Source organism: Gallus gallus, chromosome 5 (genome assembly GCF_016699485.2).
Source record: "Gallus gallus isolate bGalGal1 chromosome 5, bGalGal1.mat.broiler.GRCg7b, whole genome shotgun sequence".
NCBI lineage: Eukaryota > Metazoa > Chordata > Aves > Galliformes > Phasianidae > Gallus > Gallus gallus.
In genome coordinates this window covers 49,740,783-49,761,161 of record NC_052536.1, presented here as the reverse complement: position 1 = coordinate 49,761,161, position 20,379 = coordinate 49,740,783, and the positions used below count along the sequence as shown (strand labels likewise).

At 48.0% G+C, this 20,379-nt stretch overlaps 1 protein-coding gene across 30 annotated transcripts in view; it reads right to left on the bottom strand.

Annotated features, from left to right (window-relative positions):
- MARK3 (microtubule affinity regulating kinase 3) overlaps positions 1 to 6,947 on the bottom strand; it is a 60,688-nt gene extending 53,741 nt beyond the window's left edge. For all 30 annotated transcript variants that reach the window (XM_004936354.5, XM_004936357.5, XM_004936355.5 and 27 more), the window contains exon 1: positions 6,774 to 6,947. In XM_004936354.5, coding sequence (XP_004936411.1) covers positions 6,774 to 6,824 — 51 coding nt within the window. In that variant the 5' untranslated portion in view covers positions 6,825 to 6,947. The remainder of the gene's footprint in view (positions 1 to 6,773) is intronic.
- Between the last annotated feature and the right edge of the window lie 13,432 nt (positions 6,948 to 20,379).

Below are 20,379 nucleotides of genomic sequence, written 5' to 3'. Positions count from 1 at the left end.
ATTCTGCCGGCAAGTCAAAACAAAGACCTCAGTTTCTAGTAACGACTAAGAGGTTTCGTGGCAAACACTTGGCCACAATTATCTACATATAAGTCAGTACTCAACCTTAAAATCATTGTTTATTATAAAATATCACATTATTTTCCTGTATTATACAATAGGAAGATAGCAGCAAAGTATTTAATTCCCTTGCACCACTGACCAGCGCACAAAGCAGAACACGGAGCGGAATGGATTTCGTCAGGCCCACTGTGCTGTGTGTATGTATGCATAACTCTTAGCTTTCATCACATATCTTTAAAAGGTAGTTTTTAAATTAGCTCACTTCATAATCAATCTTAAGGAACAACGGCCATGGCTTCCATCTCATGAAATTTTAAATGCTGTCTTACAAAGGCAAACGGTATCCAACGTGGCACTACAGTTACCAACCGACGACAGCAGATTGATTCACTGAGCAATAGCCATTGTGGCTGCTGGGATTGAGTGAAACAACTGGGAGGGTCAGGACTCAGCAAGAAATAAAGAGACCTTCTGTAAATACAGTGTAGTCAGTAAAGGAGTGGAAACGCTAATTTGGATGCTTCCACTGTCAGAAGGTGGAGGACTCACCGCACAGTTCTCAGCCTGCTGTCGTACTCATTTATTTATCTGGTATGACACTTTGGGAAAATGAATGGCCAGTTTAATTAGGTCATATTTGTCAAACAACCGTTTTAAAGAGAGCCTTAAGAGTAAATACAATCATTGTATACCTCTTGACACACATTCCTAGTTCTTCCCACACGTGTGAGTGGAGGACAGGAAGAAAAGAGGGCAAAAACCAGCAGTGAGAGAGGCCAAGGCAGCTACAAGCACAGCAACCACCTCCCAGCATGGGGCAGCACGCAGGCAGGCAGCGCAGACTGATGCACGAGGGACCCCCCCACTTCACAGCGGAAATATTACTACTGCGGGGCTCGCACTCAGTTCTCACACACTTGCAAATTTTGGCCATAGCCAGCCTGTGCTAAAGGTGTGAGACAGAGCTGGACACCACCACCCTAGAGGTGAGGGTAGGACAGAGCTGGCAGCCCACAGTGCAGCCTCTGGCAAGGGACAGAGGCTGCCCTTCAGATGTGCAGGTTCCAGCCTAGAGTCCTTCACCTCCCACCACTACAGGCTGTGTTGATGCATTCGATACTGTTTGGGTCATACTCCACACAATGTATGAAAGAGGGAATTTGTAATTCCGCGATTAGCGCTGAACAACAGCAGTGAAGAAATCCTGCTTATACAATCAAAAAGATAAGTCTGGGGCCGGTCAGAAAAGCTTTTTAAAAGCTCTTTTGTTGCTCCACATTATCAAGATCTGACATTTACCATATCTTTCAAGCCAAAGTTTCTTTACTGCTGATTAAAACGGATATTTATTGACATCAGCCTGGGGAACAGTAGCTGAAGAGCCAACCATATTCTAACCTTCATCAACAATACTGCCAACTAAGTCGTTTCCAGAATCATCATTGTCAGTAATTACATGCTAAACAAAAAAAACCCTCGCAGTCGGTTTTCAAAGACCACACTGAGCTTGCAGATAGAGAATTCCGTTTAGGCTTTAACCCTGCAGGAACAAGTTTTATTTGAAAGTTAATTTCTGTTTATATGTACACACACACAGAGCTCAACGAGCTGCTGCTTTATGGGCCAAGAATTCTTACCGACCTGAGGGCTTCACCTGAGGCTGACGGCAGTGTTATCACAGGTGTACTCAGCACCTTTCAGGCCTACGCCTCACCAGCAGCAGGCCTCTATTCCCCATACACACTCAATGATTTTTAGAGGCTGCTGATGAAGCAGAGCCAACCTTGATATGACACAAGCCAAAACCAAAGCCACCTCCATTTCTGATCTGGCTGCCATCAACAAGGCAGCATTACTTGGCGGAGGAGGAAGTTGCAGACGCATGCTATTTAAATATCACATGAAATGGAGATTAGAGAGACAAATGCCTCCACTCTTAGAAATCCTTAGGCTTAAGTCACCTGTGATGTGTGGTCACTGGGGATTGTGCGCTCACATCAACAGGAATGTTCCTCAACTAGAATTAAAACAGAATCTGGCAGGTGAGCAAATTGGTAAGAAATCATAGGAGCAGGTCTACCAAGTTTCGGATGTTAAAAACCAGATCTGCTTTTCAGTCTTCTTTCAATAATTTCTGTAGCTGTGCTCAGTTCTACAGACTGCTTCTTCTAATAAGCCACACTGAGAGGTACTAATAAATAAAACACAGAACACCAAGCCTGATTTTCTAACTCATCCTGGCATAAGGTCCCATGTTCTGTTCTTCTGAGCTACTGAAACAATGTAAAAGATAAATAAAACGTGAGTTTGTAGAAGCACGAGAACACAATCTGAACAGTGCACCACTGCAGTCATTTGTTAAAAAGAAAAAACAACCCTATTTTAAGTTGTCTCAGCCTTTAGGCTGGCTTAAATCAAACAGAACCCAAATCCTAAGAAGTGTTTCTAGCCTTTCCCACCTGAACTGGATGCTTCCCTTTTCTCCTTTGTGTCAGTATTTGCAGCCACACAGAATGGGAATAAAACCACTGTTTTCAAGGATTCATTTCAGTCAGATCACAGAGCTGACCAGACTTGTTGTACAGCTCCGTAATTATCAGTGCCAACACAAACCATGGGGAGGAAGAGGCAGCCAAGGCTGATTCCTGCAGCAGCATTACACCGGTGGAACTGACAGTGATGAGATGACACAGCACAGGTTGTTTAGCAGGGCTGAAGCATCAACTGTCCCCTTCTGACTGCAATACTACACAGCCTAATTGGGTATCTTTTTTTGAGTACAACCACCACGGTATCGGGCTATCAGGTATCCTAGGCACTAAGAAACGTACAAAAAAAACATTTCTGCTCCGTGAAAATTACGTAAAGAACAAAAATAAAGCAAAAATAGAATAAAAATACATCCCAGATGAATCGATAAAACATACTTCATTTCTAGGTATTCTGCCATCCTCACCCAATTGAACTCAAAACACAACTTTTATACGGATGAAAAATGAGAGAACATAGCTGTCCTTGTAGAAGAAAATCCACAAGTGAGGGCCACAGGCATGCTGCCCTCCTCATCCCCTTCAGAAAGCCACGCCATGGAGGAAAGCATTCTGATTACAGATCTGTTCGTAATAGGAGAAGTCTGATAAATAATATATAGAATAATGCCAGCTTGTCTATTGTCTGCAAATGCTCTAATGCATTTCATACCTAACTGGTAATAATAAATCAGGAGGCAGCACTAAGCTTTACAGTACCTTAAAAGTACATTTTTGAATCTATTCTCAACTTTACAAAATCTTTTTTAAATAACAAATTCAATGGGACACTTTTGCTGCACAGGATCCTTTTGTATAGGCTTGTGCAAGCACAGTTGCCATCACATTGGCATTCTTCAATAGCAAATTTTTCACATTAGGCACAGTCATGGAGATAAGAGCATATTTTAGTCTCGCTTTTACTCAAATTACTTACATTTGGAATTCAGAACCGTCTGCAGCACTGACATTACCTTCACTTCCCCTCAGAAACACAGCTGTGTAACCAACACAGAGGTTCAAATTGAATTCTTTAGTCTAAAACTTTGCTATTTCATGCTCCTAAAAAAATTTAAACCAACTTCCCATACCACCTGTACTTCCTTCTTTCTATCTACAGTTCACTCCCTCACATCTTGCCATTCCTTGGGAATCTTTATGAGTATTCTCCAGGATCTCAGGCCTCCTGCTCCTATTTCTCTGTCCCTGGTTGTCCTCCATCCTGCCATATACACAACCTCCCGTGCCTCCTCTTTTCCACCATCTACCATCCTTTCTCAATGTGTTTCCACACTCTTTCCTCCTCCATGGATCTTCTCTCCCCTCATCACTAATAAAACAGGTTTGCTCATCCATCTGTCCCTAAAGGTCTTTATTCTGTATCAACCTTCGCTCCCAGTTTTGGATGAAGAAGGTCTCTGTCACTTCTCTTACATGCAGGACACAATTCTGCAGATGGCAGAAGAGAAGGGGAGACAACTCCAAGATCCTTTCCTTCACCGGTGTCCCCTAAGCAGCTGGGGGTCACTGCTGTGAAAGACATCACCAGTGAGGAGTTGTTCCACCTTTGCAGTGAGCAGCCAGCTCATTTGCAGGCAAACAGCCAGCTCCCAACTGCCCAAGTGTGAAGTTCCTATGATCACAGATCATCTGGGATGCCTTTCCTCTCAATACCAGGTGACTCCTCGCCAAATTCTTTCATCTCAGAGGCGCTTACAGCTTGATGGCTGCCAGGGGCTTTGGGGGAAAGCCACTGTGACAGCATTTCCACTTCAGCAGTATGTGCATGAAGCACCTCGGTAAGAGGTGGTATACACCGCCTTCAAAGAAAAAAAACCAAGTGCTGACAATGAGACCTTGTCTATTTAACAAGAACTGCCAAGTGCTGAGCGTGGTTAACTGCAAGTATAGACAATGATAGTTTACGTGCACCATCATTCTGGAGGCTAACTCCACGTTCAAAACTGCAAGTATAGGCATGGATAAAGTATGATCAGCTCACTTAAACCACATTTAACACCAGCCAAGGCTTTCTCAGCAGTGGTAATCTTCCAAACAGCATTCAGAGGGTCCACCGCCAAGCCCCAAAGGCTGGCTGAGCACCTTGGCACTCCTTAAGCCATCTGAACTTCAAAGAGTCCTATGAATCTTAACTAACTTCTCTTAAGTGGAACAAAAATCAAGGGTTCCATTCACCTGTGAAAACATAGCATTCAACTTCAGGCTGGAAGAACAATTAGTTGACACATCCAAAATGCTACATTTTGTATTTAAAAATAAAACAGTGAATTTTGTACCCATTTCCAGCCCAAGGGGTAACACAGCCAGACTAAATGAGGACCGAAATTTAAAAAAGGCAAAACAAAGTCTACATTTTGGTGAAGTCGTGGGTCACCGACAGTCAGAACAGGAGAGAGGGCTTCTGGAGGGCTGCAGCACTGCACTGTGGGATCGGTGCAATGGATTTGGAAGCGACTCAGGTTGATCGCTTCGTGCCAGTATCGCTACCTCCAGGTATTTCTGTGGCCACCAGCCAAAGCACGGCACCTGAAAGATATGCCTTAATCAAAACCTAAGGCGACTCATCTGCAAGCCAGACAGCCCCTGTATGTTAAATTATGGAGATTACTGAAGAGAAGTGTCAGACCAACATTTTGAAGTGAGAACAAGGTGCCTTAAGTGGAAGATATGTAAAGCCCAACTTCAATTGCTACAACGCTCGGCTTGTGAATAATGCATTTCATCAAGCACATGCTAAGTCTTTCTACCATTAAGCCATCCATAGTGGGGTTGGAGTTAACCACGCTGGAGGACCTTATCTAAGCAGCACCTAAAAGGATTTACTGGAAGGCCTCCATGCATATACGTGGAGCTCAAAAGTCTCAGTCGGGTTTACCTACAGACGAAATAATTATCTGAATAAACTTTGTATTTTCTGGAGTGTGCTGCATCACCTCTCCCCACGGCATAGGAAGAGCCACATAGCACTTTAATTATTTTCTTCCACAAGGCAGGAAGCGCACTGAGATTTTACAACCGAATACGCTTGGTTGGCTTTTTGTTCAATGCAGCCCTTAGCCTGCAGGTTGCATCTAGTGCTAAAACAAATAAAGATCACAGAAGTTAGAAGTGCCTATTATGTCAATAAAATCCAAATCCCTCGTAATGCAGTAATTGTTCCACGCAGCGTGTTTTCCAGTGCTTTGTCTGGTCTTGTTTTAAACAATGGGGCAACCATCACCTTCCTTGGACTATTTATGGGCTGAACAATCCAACAGTTTTTCCTGATCCGTAACCAAAGTTTCCACCTTTTATGTCAGACACATACGCAAGCCCTCACGAAAACCCTCCTCCGTCAAGTTAAGCATCTCACCTCTATAGAGCCCCCGAGAGCCTTTACAGAAGGCTCAATACCAACTTCACCCATCGACTCATTTCAGGCTACGGTGACTGACAACTCCCTTCTGCACAGCCTCTGCATTTTCCCCCAGCAATAAAAAAGAAAAATGCTCAGACAGGATTACCCTGGGATCAAATAAAGTTTTCACACAGGAGAAACACAGTTCTTATTTGCAGAAAGGGAGGCTCCCACCCAGCTTCATTTTTGGCTGCCTGCTCATGCAGTACCACTGTATTTTTCCCCCTTTAGCCCATGACCTGTGCGATTGTTAATACAGTGGCTCAACTCGAGCTCGTCAATAAAACCTAAGGGGAAAAAAAAACCAATTAAGAAGGAACAGGCTCTCTGGATTGGAAGTGGATTTCAATAAAACGGACCGTTTAATGCCATCGGCACAGGTGACGGAGCCCAACAGCGTCACCGCCGTGCAGAACCCCGCACACCCAGCGGGGAAGAGGCCCATTATGTAGGTCACCTCGCCCACCCCTCCCGACGCCCAGCGTTTGCCATCTGTTCGCTCCGGGGCGATGCGGCCGCTCCGGGCACTGAGCGCGCAGCACCGGGGCGGAATTCCTCCTCCCCGCCGCCGTAGGGACCCGAGCAGCCCCGCTCCTGAGAGACGCTGCGATGCAGCAGCAGCAGAGCCGAGCAGGCCGTTGGGTCTGCCGGGAGGCACGCAGCGCTCAACGGGCTAGAAAGGAGAATAAACGTAAGGATAAGCCGGCCCGGGGACGGAGGCAGGCAGAGCTCAGGGCGACGTCCCCCCCGCCCGCGGTACTCACGTTCTCGGTGTCGCGCTCGTTCACCGTGGGCAATGGAGTCCGAGTGGACATTTTCCCTCGCTCGGGCACCAGCGCTGCCCGCGGCGCGCACACGCACTCGCACACCACCCCCGGGCCGGGCCGGGCCGCGCTTCTGCTGGGAGGCGTCGGGCGCAGAGAGCCACCATGAAGGACGAGGTGCCGGGGGGCGGCGTCGCTCCGTGTCCCCCCGCCTCCGCGGCCGCGTTAGATCCCCCCGAGGGAGCGGGGCGGCCTCTCGCCCTCCGCCTGCCGCGGGCTCATCCTACGCTCAGCCGGGCCGGGCGGGGGGCTCAGCGGCGGCGCCTCATCGGGCGGGGACGGCGGGGGAAGGGGTCGGCGGAGGGGCTGCCGGGGAAGCGGAGCGGCTCGGCCCGTCTCGCCGGCCCCTCGGCGGCTGAGCGCAGGCCGCCCACCGGGGGGGGCTCCCCGCTCCTCGCCCCCGCTTCACCGGGCCGCCGCCGCCGCTCCTCGCATCCCGCCCCGCGCCCCGGAAAGGCCGGCACCCCGCGGGCCGCCGGAGGGCTGGGGACGGCGACTGCCCGCCCGCCCGTCCGCTTCTCCTTCCCGTCCTCCCTCCCGCGCTCGCTGCCAGCCGCCCCCCGCCCCTCCGCCGCTCCCTGACGAGCCAAGATGGCCGCCCGGCTTCCTCCGCGCCGAGCCCAGCTCCGACATGAACCGGAAGGGCCCGCCCCGCGCCCGGCCGCGGCGAGGAGGCAGGCGGCGTGTTGCTAGGGGCCGAGCGGGGCGGGGCCGGGTGCTGTCGCTGCCTGTGAGGCTTTGAGCGGGCTCCTCCTCGGCGTGGCCTCGAGTGGGGCTCCGGGGGGGTGTTGGGGTGGCTGGGAGGGCGGGGGATGCCAGGGAGAGACGTGGTAGGTGGGAGCGATGCGAAGGAGGGGGAATGGAGGAAGCGTGAAGGAACATGAGTGGAAACGTCACTAAAAAATGAGCCCTCGTCCTCAGAGAGGGTGTGGGGATGTGGGGTCGGTCCTTCTGCCCGTTTGTAGGGTGAAGCAGGGCTGCTCACGGTCAGGGAGCTTCTCTGCTGTGTGTGCAGAGCAAGTCTGGGCCTTGAGCGTCTTGCTGCCCTCCTGCTGTGCATCCCTGGATCCAAAGAGGAGTGGGCACAGGTGTGGTTAAGGCCCGAGGCTGCTGGCTCTGACCTCGCACACTAAGCTCCAGGGTGCTGCAGCTGTAAAGGTTCATTTGCTGGAGAGTGGAAGCCTGTGCCCTCAGAACGTGCTTCATCTGCCCAGAAAACACTGTACTCACTGTCAAGTATATGAGGAAGTTCATAGGATTGTAGCACCGTTGCAGTTGGAAGGAACCCTCGAAGGCCGTTTACTCCAACCCCCCTGCAATGAGCACAGACACCCACAGCTCCATCAGGTGCTCAGAGCCCTGTCCAGCCTGACCTCGGCTGTCTCCAGGGGCATCCACCACCTCCCTGGGCGATCTGTGCCAGTGCCTCACCACCGTCATTGTAAAAAACATCTTTCTTAGATCCAGTCTAAATCTCCCTTCTGGTAGTTTGAAACCATTTCCCCCGTCCTATCACAGCAGACCCTGCTTAAGATCTTGATGTAGTTACGAGTGGATCTAATAAGAATGGGGAAAAGAGATAAGCTTTGTGTATTCAGTGTATAACTAGCTTAGAAACAGACCTATTTCTGTTATTCATTTATTTATTTATTTATTTATTTATGGAGAAAAGGCAGAAGGAAACCTCTGCAGAAATAAACGTGGGATTGGATTGGATTTGTAGCAACTTGTCATCTCTGGAGATCCGGCAGCACTGTGATAACGTTTTGTTGTTCTAAAGCGTAGTTTATCTGACAAACTTCATGTCTCTTATAAATACTTACCAGCTTAGCCTTGAAATCCATCCTGCAATATAGGTGGTATTTTCCCCACTTTCAGAGACACAAGCAAGGAGAGGTAGCCTCTGAGCACTACGCAATAAAAATGTTGCTTGTCTTGTTACTTTATCATCAAGACTACCAAACTCCACACAGCTAACCAGTGGAAGGAGAAACTCAGTACATTTGCATGGACTCGTGTCCTCCTTGCTCTCAAGCCAAGCTGACACCTTCCTTTATGTCAGTGACAGGAATTTGGGGTAATTTGAAGAATACTTACCGCTCGTGTTTGTGTTTCGTAGAATCACTGAGGTTGGAAAAGACCACTAAGATCACCCAATCCAATCATCAACCCATCACGTGTATGCACATATATATGTCCATGTGCATATATGCTCAGCTTAGATAAGAGCTGCTCTCCTGTAGCAGCAGGACCCTTTGTGCTGGGAACACAGAGGGAGTTGCGTCTATCTGATGTGCCAAGGTCAGTCACAGCAGAGCCAGGAAAAGCATGCAGATCTCCTGGCTTGCTGCTTTTACCACAGGGCTGCTTCTTCATCTTTTTCGGCTGCCAGTAGAAGGTGTTCTTTACAATTTGTTTATAAAGAATGGTAACTGACTTATGACCGAGTCAGAAAAAGGAAAGATAGGCAGAGATTTGCTTTGGTTGTTAACCAGATGAATGGCTCTCATCCTGCACTGGGGGGAACTGCAGCTGCCATGGGAGTGCCGAACAACAACCAAAGCCTGGGAGTGATTTTCAGTGTGCATTGAGTTCCCTGGTGCTGTTTGTATGTACAAACATACACCAAGTGACACTGAAGTATGGGGCTATATATACTTGCGTTGCTATTCCAGGGACACAGATAAATCCAAACTATCCCATTATGGATGGTTAGGTGAAAGTCCTCAGCCTGTCCATGCAGTAGCAGTTCTACCATTTGGGTGAAGCCCACATCTAACGCTGCCCAAATTAAGTGGAACTGATAGCGGGTGGCAAAGGAGGGGAGGCTGTGGGGGAAGGAGTGCTTGTTTCTTTCAGAGTGGTGTTTCTGACTGGGGAAGTGATGTTGAAACAAGAACTTCTGAAGAAAGTGCCTGAGACCACAAAAAATAACAGCAGCTCATTTTGTTGTTTTATCGCCACTAATGGGAAACACTGATTTGTGTTGGCACTTCCATGCAGCAAAACCTGCACAGGGGATAACAAATGACATAGCAGCTGCTTTATTGTTTCATGTAATTCTTGCTATATTCTGTTTCTCATGTTCAGACAGGTGAAGCGTATACATTTTCTTAGAAATTCGGCCATACTTAAAAAAAAAAAAAAAACAACAGATTGCATGGGTTTCTTATTTCTTTGTTGCCCATAAATATTCTGTGTAATATCAGGTGCTGCTTAAGCTGCATTCACAATCAGAAGGTGATTTTTTCCCTATCTAAGGGTTCTGAAAACTCATGAATCTGATAATCCAACTGTGTCTTCCTGGTTCTTGTGCTGTCACAGGCGACGGTGACAGTGCTTTGCTAAGTGGAACTCCGATGACAATGCTTGTAATGCTATCCAGGATAGGCTGCAACTTGTGCTTCGAGCCGCAGTGCTAACCGTTGTAAAAACTTGTTTTTGTCAGTGGAGCTGGAGAATATGACTCAAAGACACACAGGAAGCAGCTTAGTTAAGGTGCCCTTTTTATGTCCCTTTTTTGGCTATCAACACACACAGAAAACAAAAGAAAGCAATACGTTTCCAAACGACAGCATTATGATGAAGCATTTCCTTTTTTTTTTTTTTTTTTCCTCCTGAATGCTAAAAGTCACACCGATCACTAAGAACCTCTGAACAGTACATGGCGCATGCATAGTAAATCCTAACTTTAACATTGTGATCGGAGCAAAAATGATGGAGTTGATTAAGAATGCTGGACAAAATGCAAGGATTAATTTTGAATTATTCAAATGCCTGAGGTTTCCGTCTTAATTCTGCAAAAGGGATTACATATGCAGAATTGACTTAGGTAATTATATTCCCCTCACCTCGCTTTAGAGGCTGGGGACTGGAAGACATCAGCTGGTAGAGGCGAGTAGAGGATCAGCTAATGTAATTGTTAGAGCTGCCTCGTCCTGCACTGCAGCTATGACAGAATACACCACCTGGGAATCTGCTGAAATATGAAATCATTTTCATTTGCACAAAAATACCCATTTAGGCTGATAATTATTAACCCTGATGTCATTTGGGTTTCTTCAAGCCTTTACAAAATGCATTTTTAAAGCCACAGTAATGTACCAGTATGATTCCTTCTTATTCTAATATCTTGGTGTTGTTAGGGGGTCGTTATGGTCCTTTTCAACCCAGGCCATTCTGTGATTCCATGAAGTTCTAAAATAGTTCCCTGCAGTGGATGATTTTCAGGACCATTTTGTCATCAGGGTTACCTCTGAAACTGATGTTATTATTTGTATTTGTTATTCAAATTTTAAATTCCATAGAACACATGAAAACTTAACAGTGTTTTATAACAGGAAGGAGAAATGTGTGATTTCGATAATGGCGATGACAAAGCTATTGATAGAAAAGTACTGATTACTGTCTATGAGCTGAATCAATATTCCCTGCTCATATAATGAGGGCCAAGTGCAACCCACTGCAGGGCCAGGCTGACATGTGGTTTTGACAGCAGAGAAAACAATGGAAAGGCAAAAGATCTTCCTTCTCAATGTTGCGTCCACACTGTCATGCCAGCATGGAATGAGATCCAAAAGATGGGATGAGATTAAGTGTGTTAACTTCCTCTTTTCATCCATGCAGTTTTCACTGCCAATCTTGCCTTTCCCCTCAAGGTCTCTGGGGACAGCAGGATGGCCGTGGTAGTGCAACTGCTCGTCGTTTCTCAGGCATCAGAGAGCTCAGGCACTGGGCTGTGAATATGAGAAAACAGGAGTGAGCAGTAGTGGCTTCTGGATTGCAAGCTTCATGTAATCCCTTCCCTGTCAGACCAGACAAGCTGTGCATGGCAGAGCCATATAGCATGATGTGTGAGACGTGAACCTTCATGATGGGATCGCTGTCCAGTGCATGAACTGCACTATTTCCACCTGCGTGGCTTGTGGGTGTGGGGCAGCATCACACTGCTCTGTGGAGCTGGGTGGGAGTGTTGTTCTGGTGGGTTGGCACTGGGTTAGTGTTGTGAAAAGTGAAACGAAAATACCTCCTTAACTTTCCATAAACCTGATGCCTTGCAGGCTACGAAGGAAACACAAGGAGAAGCAGTCAGTTGGCAGCCATGCTCTGAACCTGACCCTATGTTCGAAGCTAACCTAGGTGTTTTATAACAACCTCTTCTATTCCTGCAAGGGCATGACCCCAGCAGGGCTGCATCTCAAACACAAACCCTTTCGGATGCCTTGCCATCTGAGTCAGGCACGTTACTGTTCCTCCTACACTGTTTCCTGTGTGGTTAATACTGAATCAAAGACTCCATTCACAGTGATGGGGAAAGAATAGATGACTCCAGCACACGTAATATCTTCAAGTGCAAATGAATAATCGGTGTGCCTGAGTGTCAGCGAGAAGCAATTGTTGGGTAGCGGGGAGATAAATCCCAGGCTTTTTGGGCACAGGTTATCTAAAAATGAACGAGCCCACGCTTGTTCAAAAAGGAACATCTAAAATTGTCGACAGGCTACAGGAAGGTACGCAGCTCAGCTGAAGTTCCCAGGGCCCACAGTAAGCCCCCAGGGCTGTGTTTTGCCAGAGGGATTTAAGTTCTGGAGGCTGTCACTAAAACGAATCCTATTTGATTCTCTAAGGGTTAGCATGCGCGTTTTCTCGTTGTCACCTTATCAGTCTGTTGCTGCCACGGATACCAGACACGAACGTGGTATTCCAGCTGGAATAACGCAAAGCCCAAATACAGACATGATATGACTTATTTTGCTGATGCCACAGCCGAAGAATCCATTTAGCCCTTTCAGATACAGTAATTGAACTGTGCATACTCACGTTACTGTGACTCACATACCCTTTCAATATCTCTGACCCTTCCCCTCCACACAGAGCCCCCTGTCTTGTAAGTACGCTTTGTTTTTCCTACAAGCAGAGTTTGTAACTTTGGCCATAATAAAATGTGTATCACTCACCCAAACACAATTTTGCAAACAGTTTTGCTCTGTCCCAATGCCATCTTCTAATTTTCAACCCTTTCTCCATCCTGGGGGCAGCTGCAAGGCTTATTGGTCAATCTTTCTGTTCCCTAATGGCCCTTGATACAAATATGCATTGGTGCAGGCCAAGAACCAGTTGTGCTGGGCTACAGCACCGCATTACGTTTTTCTGCTGATAAAAAGGAGTTGCTACCTGGAACGTTCGCACAACACACAGCCTGGGGTGGGGAAAGGCTGGAGGGAGAATAACTCAGAGAAAACAACAGCTGGGGGTTGAGCAAAAGAAGGGGTGCAAGGACTGAGGTGTCAAAACGGGGCTGGGGGCTGCTGAGCAGACAAGGGGTCCCAGCAGCCTCCCAGGACACTGCGGTGCTGCAAGGACGAGCAGTTCGATGCTTGATGAACGTCACCGTGGTTTCCACAGCTCTGGTTTCTCAATCGACGTGTTCTGCTGCAACAAGTTGAGGGCCTTAAAGGAGTCACGGTGTTTTTCATCAGCTTTGTTATCTTTATCACTCAACCTTGCACGCTCCTCTAAATGATAGCAAGTCTGTTGGAAAGGGTCTCTTCCCATAAAATCCACTTGATTGGCATTAATTGCATTTCCCTCCCTTAATTCTGTGTTAATTGAGATCCAGGTGAGTCATTTCATTATATTGCTGGGACTCGTGTCAGAGACAAGCCTGTAAATAGTTATATCTTTCTTCCCCCTTTTTTATAAACTTCCACATTTGCTTTCCTTTGGAGCTTCCCCAGAGCCCAGAAAGTCACCAGCGCCCACACATCTCCTGCCTTGCCTTGACGTGTGAGGGAACACATCCTTGATAACTACCTGACAAAGCCAAGCACAGGTTAGATTCTACTGAAGCAAGAGGTTTGAACAAAGAATTGACGTTACAGTCACGAACAACCTTTGCAAATGCACGGGAAGATTTACTTTGCCCGTTCATCTGTGAGTTTCTTAGTACAATATAGAGCTGTAACTACAAAGGGTCTTTTAAAATTGCGTGCATGATGTAAAGAAAAGGCTGGGGCTTCACAGCTCTCTTCCAGCACTAAACCACTTTTTGCTTCTCACTCTCCTCAAATGCTGACAGTGACCCAGGAAATGAAGAAACACCCCCCTGTTACAGTAGATGTGTAGTAACATCATCACCCTTTCTTTTTTGTTTTGTTTAGTTTCAGAACATGGAGGAGATGACAAATACAGAACGGATTTGGGCTTGTTTCATAGGAAAAGATGAGCTGCTGATTTGAGAATGTCTGATAGGAGGTCAACAGCTTCAAATTGGATTGGAAAAATATCAAATTAATGCTGTTGCCACAATGCTGATTAGAATTCACATCACACAAGAACATAAAAACACTTTTGGAGAGAGAGAGAATGTTTTACCATCCGAGCACAGCCCTGTTTTCAAGAAGCAGAGAAGAAAAGAGCAAAATGAGTTAGAAGGAGTGTTTTACTCTTATTGAAATAAAAAGCAGCAATTGAAAATTAGGACTGTCCCTCAAACAACCGCAAATAACAGCCACAAGGCCTGGATTCTCTCACAAGTGTATTAATCTGTAGGGGTGTCGGAAGGAACTGGGCAGGACTGGATCCCCCCTGCTGTGCTGCACCAAGCAGACCTGAGCAGGGCATGGTGCTGGTGCTCCCAGCCCCAGCTTTGGAGCAATGGGACGTCCACAGCCCCAAAGAGTGCAGGCTGAAGCTCTGCATATGCCTGGGATGGAGTGCCAGTCACAGCACAGCACTCCTTCGCTGGTGGCAATGAGCATTTCGGGATTAGCTCTGTGGTCTGCATGAATCACATGGCTCTGCGTGCCTTGCTTGAAGAGCTCAGTGCTATATAGACCTAATAAACGATCCTTCCTTCTGGCAGTGAGGTCTGTGCGTGCTGCAGGTATTCTCTATAGAGAAAATCCAGCTCTGGCATAGAACGGAAGAGTTTTCTGTATATCTTATATCAATTTCCTTTTTCCACATTATTCGACTTCACATAATTTACGGGCAAAAGTGATTACAAATACATTACCTTAATTACCATTCATTGCTTTTCTTCCCTCCACTCTCGCCCTCCCTTGTTTTAGCTTGCTACTTCTCTTGGGACGTGGCTGACCAACCTCCCCTGTCAGCATCCATAACTGCACCTCTCCCACAGGAGAGATCTACCACCTACCTCCACCCACTTCCTCCCTCCCCTCTGTGCAGCACAGCAGTAAGTCTTGCTAGCAGGACTTACCCTTGCAAGCATAGGATCCCACTGAGCCCATAAATACTTCCTCTCATTGACCAGGATTGCCAACCATAACATTCCCTTACCCATTTATAGAAGGTGCTGCTCATGGCATTAATATGACCATTAACACCCTTACTGTTTCTCCCACTAACATCTTGTGCCTATAAACAAGTTTTCCCATTTTCTCTTCATTCTGGCCTTACTGTGTGCCTACTGCAGCTTGAGCCACCTGATTTCTGAGGAGGTGATCTTTTAAAGGCTTCTAAAAACATTCACAGTCGTTTTAGATTGTTCAAGGTGATTGTGAGAAGCAAAGTGAAGTTGCCTTGAGAAATTTGGTGGGATGACCTTTAACGCTTTAGAAACCTCTTATATTTTTGTTTGTTTATTTTGCTTTTTTTCAGTGGCCATTTGGGGAAAAAAAAGGAAGAAGAGAGAATCAAATACCCACGAAGAAGAGCATCCAGTAGCTGGAATATCAACCTTTTGTAGGAGTTTTTGAATAAAGGAGAGATTCCTGTCTCTGGAAGTCAGCAGCATGAAAACGACTTTACAAATTTTGGGGAATTCAGCGAATGTTTGTTCCTATTTTTCAAACAATTCCTGTTGAAAGCACTTTTGTTCATCTACAGCAGCCGATGGAGTGGCTTCAGCCTTGCCAAGGCAGCGCCAGGAATAGCGTGCCTCATTGCAGCGTGGTGCTTGTGGGACAGCTGCTGTGGGGCCGGGGGTGGCTGGGGACAGCGGGGAAGGAAGGAATATTTGGGACAGAAGGGAAGATCTGACAGAGGGGAAAAGCACACGGGTCTGAGAAATGGGGAAGGAGCTGATGGAAAAACACCCAAACACCGACCTTGAAGAATTTTCCTTTTGAATAACTTCATTCCTCTCAAAAGGAGGAACGAACCGAGAGCACCTACGCTGGGTGTGATCCTTGATGGTTTAACTCTGAGTTCTTATTTCCTAATGTTCACTGCCTTCAGCAACCTTCATCTGACCTGCCAGAGCACTGGTCCCCGGGGGATGATGCTGAAGGACCAAGGCTCAGCTGCAACCACCTGAGACCAAGCCTGAGCTCACCTGGGCCTAAGTCTGACTGCAGTGTGTGGAGAGGGGACCTTTGGAGGGCATTCAAGGGCCTGGGCTGCCAGCTTTTCAAAAGAGAACCAGGGAAATTAAAATAAACTCCTAAAGTATTTGTTTCAAGGCAGTGAAAACATGTTGTTTCCATACATTGGCTGCATGTGTGCCATACGCTGCCGTGTCCTGTGATCGCCAGTGGCTCTGTGTCCTCCACGCTCCACGTCCTCTGTGAAGATGCAATACAGACCCCAGGACAGGACTTTGGAAATGCATGCTCTGCAGAGAGCAGCACTGCTGAAAAATGCTACGTAAGAACCTATACACACACATAAATGTATTTATATCCTTCTGCGTGCATGCATAACCTTCTTGCTGCCTTTGCTACAGACCCTCCCACTACCTGCTAGGATCACACGCACACCCCTTGGGAGCCCATGACTGTACTGTATAACAGAGGGGGATTTATCTATCACCTTCTCTAATACCTAAGGAAAAGACTAATACTATTTTCTAAAGTACTGCATTGTTTTTGGGCTCGGCTCTATTGCTTTTAATATTTTATACATGTGAATATGATGTACTGCAATGAAAATACCCTTACATCTTTTTCCAGTAAGTGCATCTATCAAAACAAGGAGCGGTGTCAAATGATAGAGAGGAGCTCTGGGTCTGGAAGGCACAAGAAAATACATAAAAGATGAAGCTCTATTTATGTTGCTCGTGCAAGCAAAAAAAGAAAAAGAAAGAAGAAAAAGAAAAACCCAACAACCCTCCCACATTAAAGCTCTCAAAGCTACAAAGTAAATCAGCCGGCATGTGGCTTCTGTGCTGGTGCATTAGGATCCAGGCTTTAATTACAGATCCTATTGCCTTTGCAGAGAAATCCCCTTTGTTTTGCTTCTGGAGCTGGTAAGGCTGAGGAAGAGTGGGGGTGCAGGGGACTTGTTCCGGGGGCGCAGGGATGCTTTTGGACCCAAATCTTGCCTTATTTCTGTTCCCCAGCTATGCCGCCTCGTGCCATCATAGCTGGGCTCAATCCAACAGCAGCTGTGGAGCCCTGCGGCACCGAAGCCCGAGGGAAGTTTGTGTGACCAGCTGTAAGCACAGGGCAGAGCCGGCACGTTGGGCAGCTCAGAGAACGGAAAATCACAGCACTGTTCACCGGGATGTGCTGGTGGTGCTGAGCTGGAGCCGGTGTCTCTACCAGGAGCAATATGCATGCATTAGCACAATGGAGTGGGCTAATTTACCCTAAGCTCAGCAGTTAAACCGCTTTAGGGCTCACAGAGGGCTACTTCAGGTCTCTCTTCAAGCCAGATTTTTGCTTAGCAGTTGTTCTGCAGGTGGGCGCCATCCATTTTGTGCTCAGTGAGGAGCCAGGGTGGGGAGCCTTGGGGAAATAACGGAATGAGAAACATGCAGAGGCAGCCTTCCTCCTGCATCTCCTAACTCCAGAGCGGCTGACTCGGTAACCTCAGTCTTCTCGAGGCCACTTGCATGCGTGGGCACTGCTGGGCTGCAGGGAAACAAACAGCATTAGGGATTTGCCCAAGGAGGTTGTGGATGCCCCATCCCTGGAGGCACTCAAGGCAGGGCTGGATGTGGCTCTGGGCAGCCTGGTTTAGTGGTTGGTGACCCTGCACACAGCAGGGGGGCTGAAACTCGATGATCTTTGAGGTCCTTTTCAACCCAGGCCATTCTATGGTTCTATGATTCTATGATGGGAATGAGGCACGGCTGGAGCGCTGAGGCCATCAGGCAGAAGCATGATGGGAGCCAGCACGGCCATTGCCACAGCAGAAGGTTGGCATCCTCAGCGTGTCAACCAACATGAGATGGGACCAGCAGGCTTCAGCTGATGGCAGAGGAGAAGTGCAGATGGGAGTATTTTTTTTCACCCCAACTATTGTGGGGGACACTTCCGATTGTGGGGACGATATCCACTTTCAGTCCCATGCCCTTTGAGTCCCTCCTTTCCTCTCCTGGCTCCTTATGCCACCTTCCCATTCCTGGTCCAGCCCACCCCCACGAGGCAGCTGGCAGTCAGGGTGTGCTCATGTGGATCCATTCATCACGGCCGTGCCGGCGTGGCTGCTAGAACACCGTGTGTGGGTCACTGTGCCTCATTCATCCCAGCAAACAGCCGCTGGATCCTCCACTGCACATCCCAATGTCGGCCACACTGGGCTGCCACCTGGGGCTGGAGCTGTGTGTTGGAGTGGGCACTTGTGCTGCTTTGCACTCGGCAGCTTTCTGGCCCTGCAATTCAGCTTTCCCGAGGAGACTGAATGGTCCTGTGGGCTTGTAAGCGTTTTGTAACTTAATAACGGGTCATATTAATTCATCTTTTTGTGCTCTGCCTTTACTCTTTAGAAAGATGGAAATCATTTTTTTAAAAATAAAATGCTGCATATGCTGAGTGTGGGAAGTGGTGATTTCTAGCTACGGACTGAGGGGGCAAAATTGAGTAATTTATAACTGTATCATAAATAACGAGTCTGATGCCTCCGTTACTGTGATTTTACACCACTCCAAAAGTGGAGTCTGAAGCTGAGAGTCAGCCCCAGTACGTAATCCCTCCACTGCAGAGCAACTGAACGCTGGGAGCTGGATCCTTGGCAGGCACAAACAAGAAGAGTTTCATTAACTCTGTGTTTCCTTTCTGCTCATAAGCCGGGCTGTGGATCCTCTGACTCAAACCGAGCATTTTTGCACCAGGAGGTAGGCTGGGGTAGGTGTGGAGCCCTGGACAGGAACCAAGAGCTGGCAAGACACCAGGAAAATATCTACTCATCTTCACTGCCTTCGGTGCAGCTATTCTAACTTGTCCCGACTGATGATCTGTCCCCGGAGTCACAGGGAGCATCTGAACAATGCTTTCAAACGTGGGGTTTGGATTTTGGGTCGCCCTGTGCGGAGCCAGGAGTTGGACTCGATGATCCTTGGGGGTCATCGAGGTGGCTGTGTGCAGCCCTGCAGGCTGCCTGTCCCGTGGCCGCGTGCCTCCCCGGGGAGCTGCACCAGGGATGTGGGAGCTGCGTGCCGAGGCACGGCGTGTGAGTCACCCAGGGAACGTGTCTTACATAACCCTGCACACGTTTTTGGAGCATGCTGCAGCTGAAAGGGCTGCCAGGAGTCCTGACAGGGACGGGGAGGTGCAGACAGAAGAATGCAAAGGCTGCTTTTCCTTTGCCCCTTTAGGTATGACCCCTCTGATGCAGGAGGCCACACGTGGCTGGAGGTCCTGTGGTGTGTAACCACAGCTGCTCTGGGCCAGAGAGTGCCAGGTCCAAACCTGAGACCTTCACCGACAATAAATGAATGTCTGAGCCAATGTCCTCTGCTTCCAACCTGTGTCTCTGCCCCAGTGCTCCACAGAACACAGGTGAAGGTCATTCCAAGCAACGGGCTAAACTGCCAGTGGCTTTAACTTCAGACTGAACACATCTTTAAAATAACCCTCCTGCACCAGGCTCTCTGTCTCATAGTGCAGTCACTGGGTGCATTTCCACCAGTGAATGCTGATCTGTGAAAGGCAAAATGTTGAATGGCTCCAGTTCAGCTCAGCTCCCACCCAGCAGCCCTCCTGGCTCCAGGAGGGACTTTGGAACAAACCACCCAGGGCCAGAGCAGTGCGGAGCTCCCACTGTGCCCAGACTGGAGCAGGGACTTCATGTCGTCCTCACAGCCTGCTCAGCTGTATCACGGGTGCAGGATTTTAGGACGGAGGTTGAAACCCATAGGGCGGGTTCCCAGTGCTGCTTCCTCCAGGCATGGGCACCCTGAGCAGCACCTTCCCTGCAGAGCTGATAGGAGACCAAGAGAAGCCCCTCTTCTCATAGCCCAGGTACTGCTGCCATGCGGCTTGCCTCACTGCAAGGCTGGAGCCACGGTGTCTCCTCCCCACTGAGCAGTGGATCTTTATTTGGTACACGAGTGTCAACAGGTGTTGTGAAGAGAAGAGGGACGAGGGGATATTGGTGCAGCTGGAGGAAGTATTTATAGCCGCCTTTTATAAAAAACATATAGCTCCCATCTCTGCTAACGTATGTAACGCAATCGGCAACCTGAGCTTGTCATGATCTCCTGGCTGCAGGATTTCCTGTGGAATCCTCTACCGGCCACAAAAACAAGCTAAAAATAAATGCATTAAAAATGGTACACGTACTGAAACCCATGCATGCCTTTGCCTCCTTGCTGGCCGGTGAATTGAGCGGCAGCAATGGGAACAGGGAAGGAAAA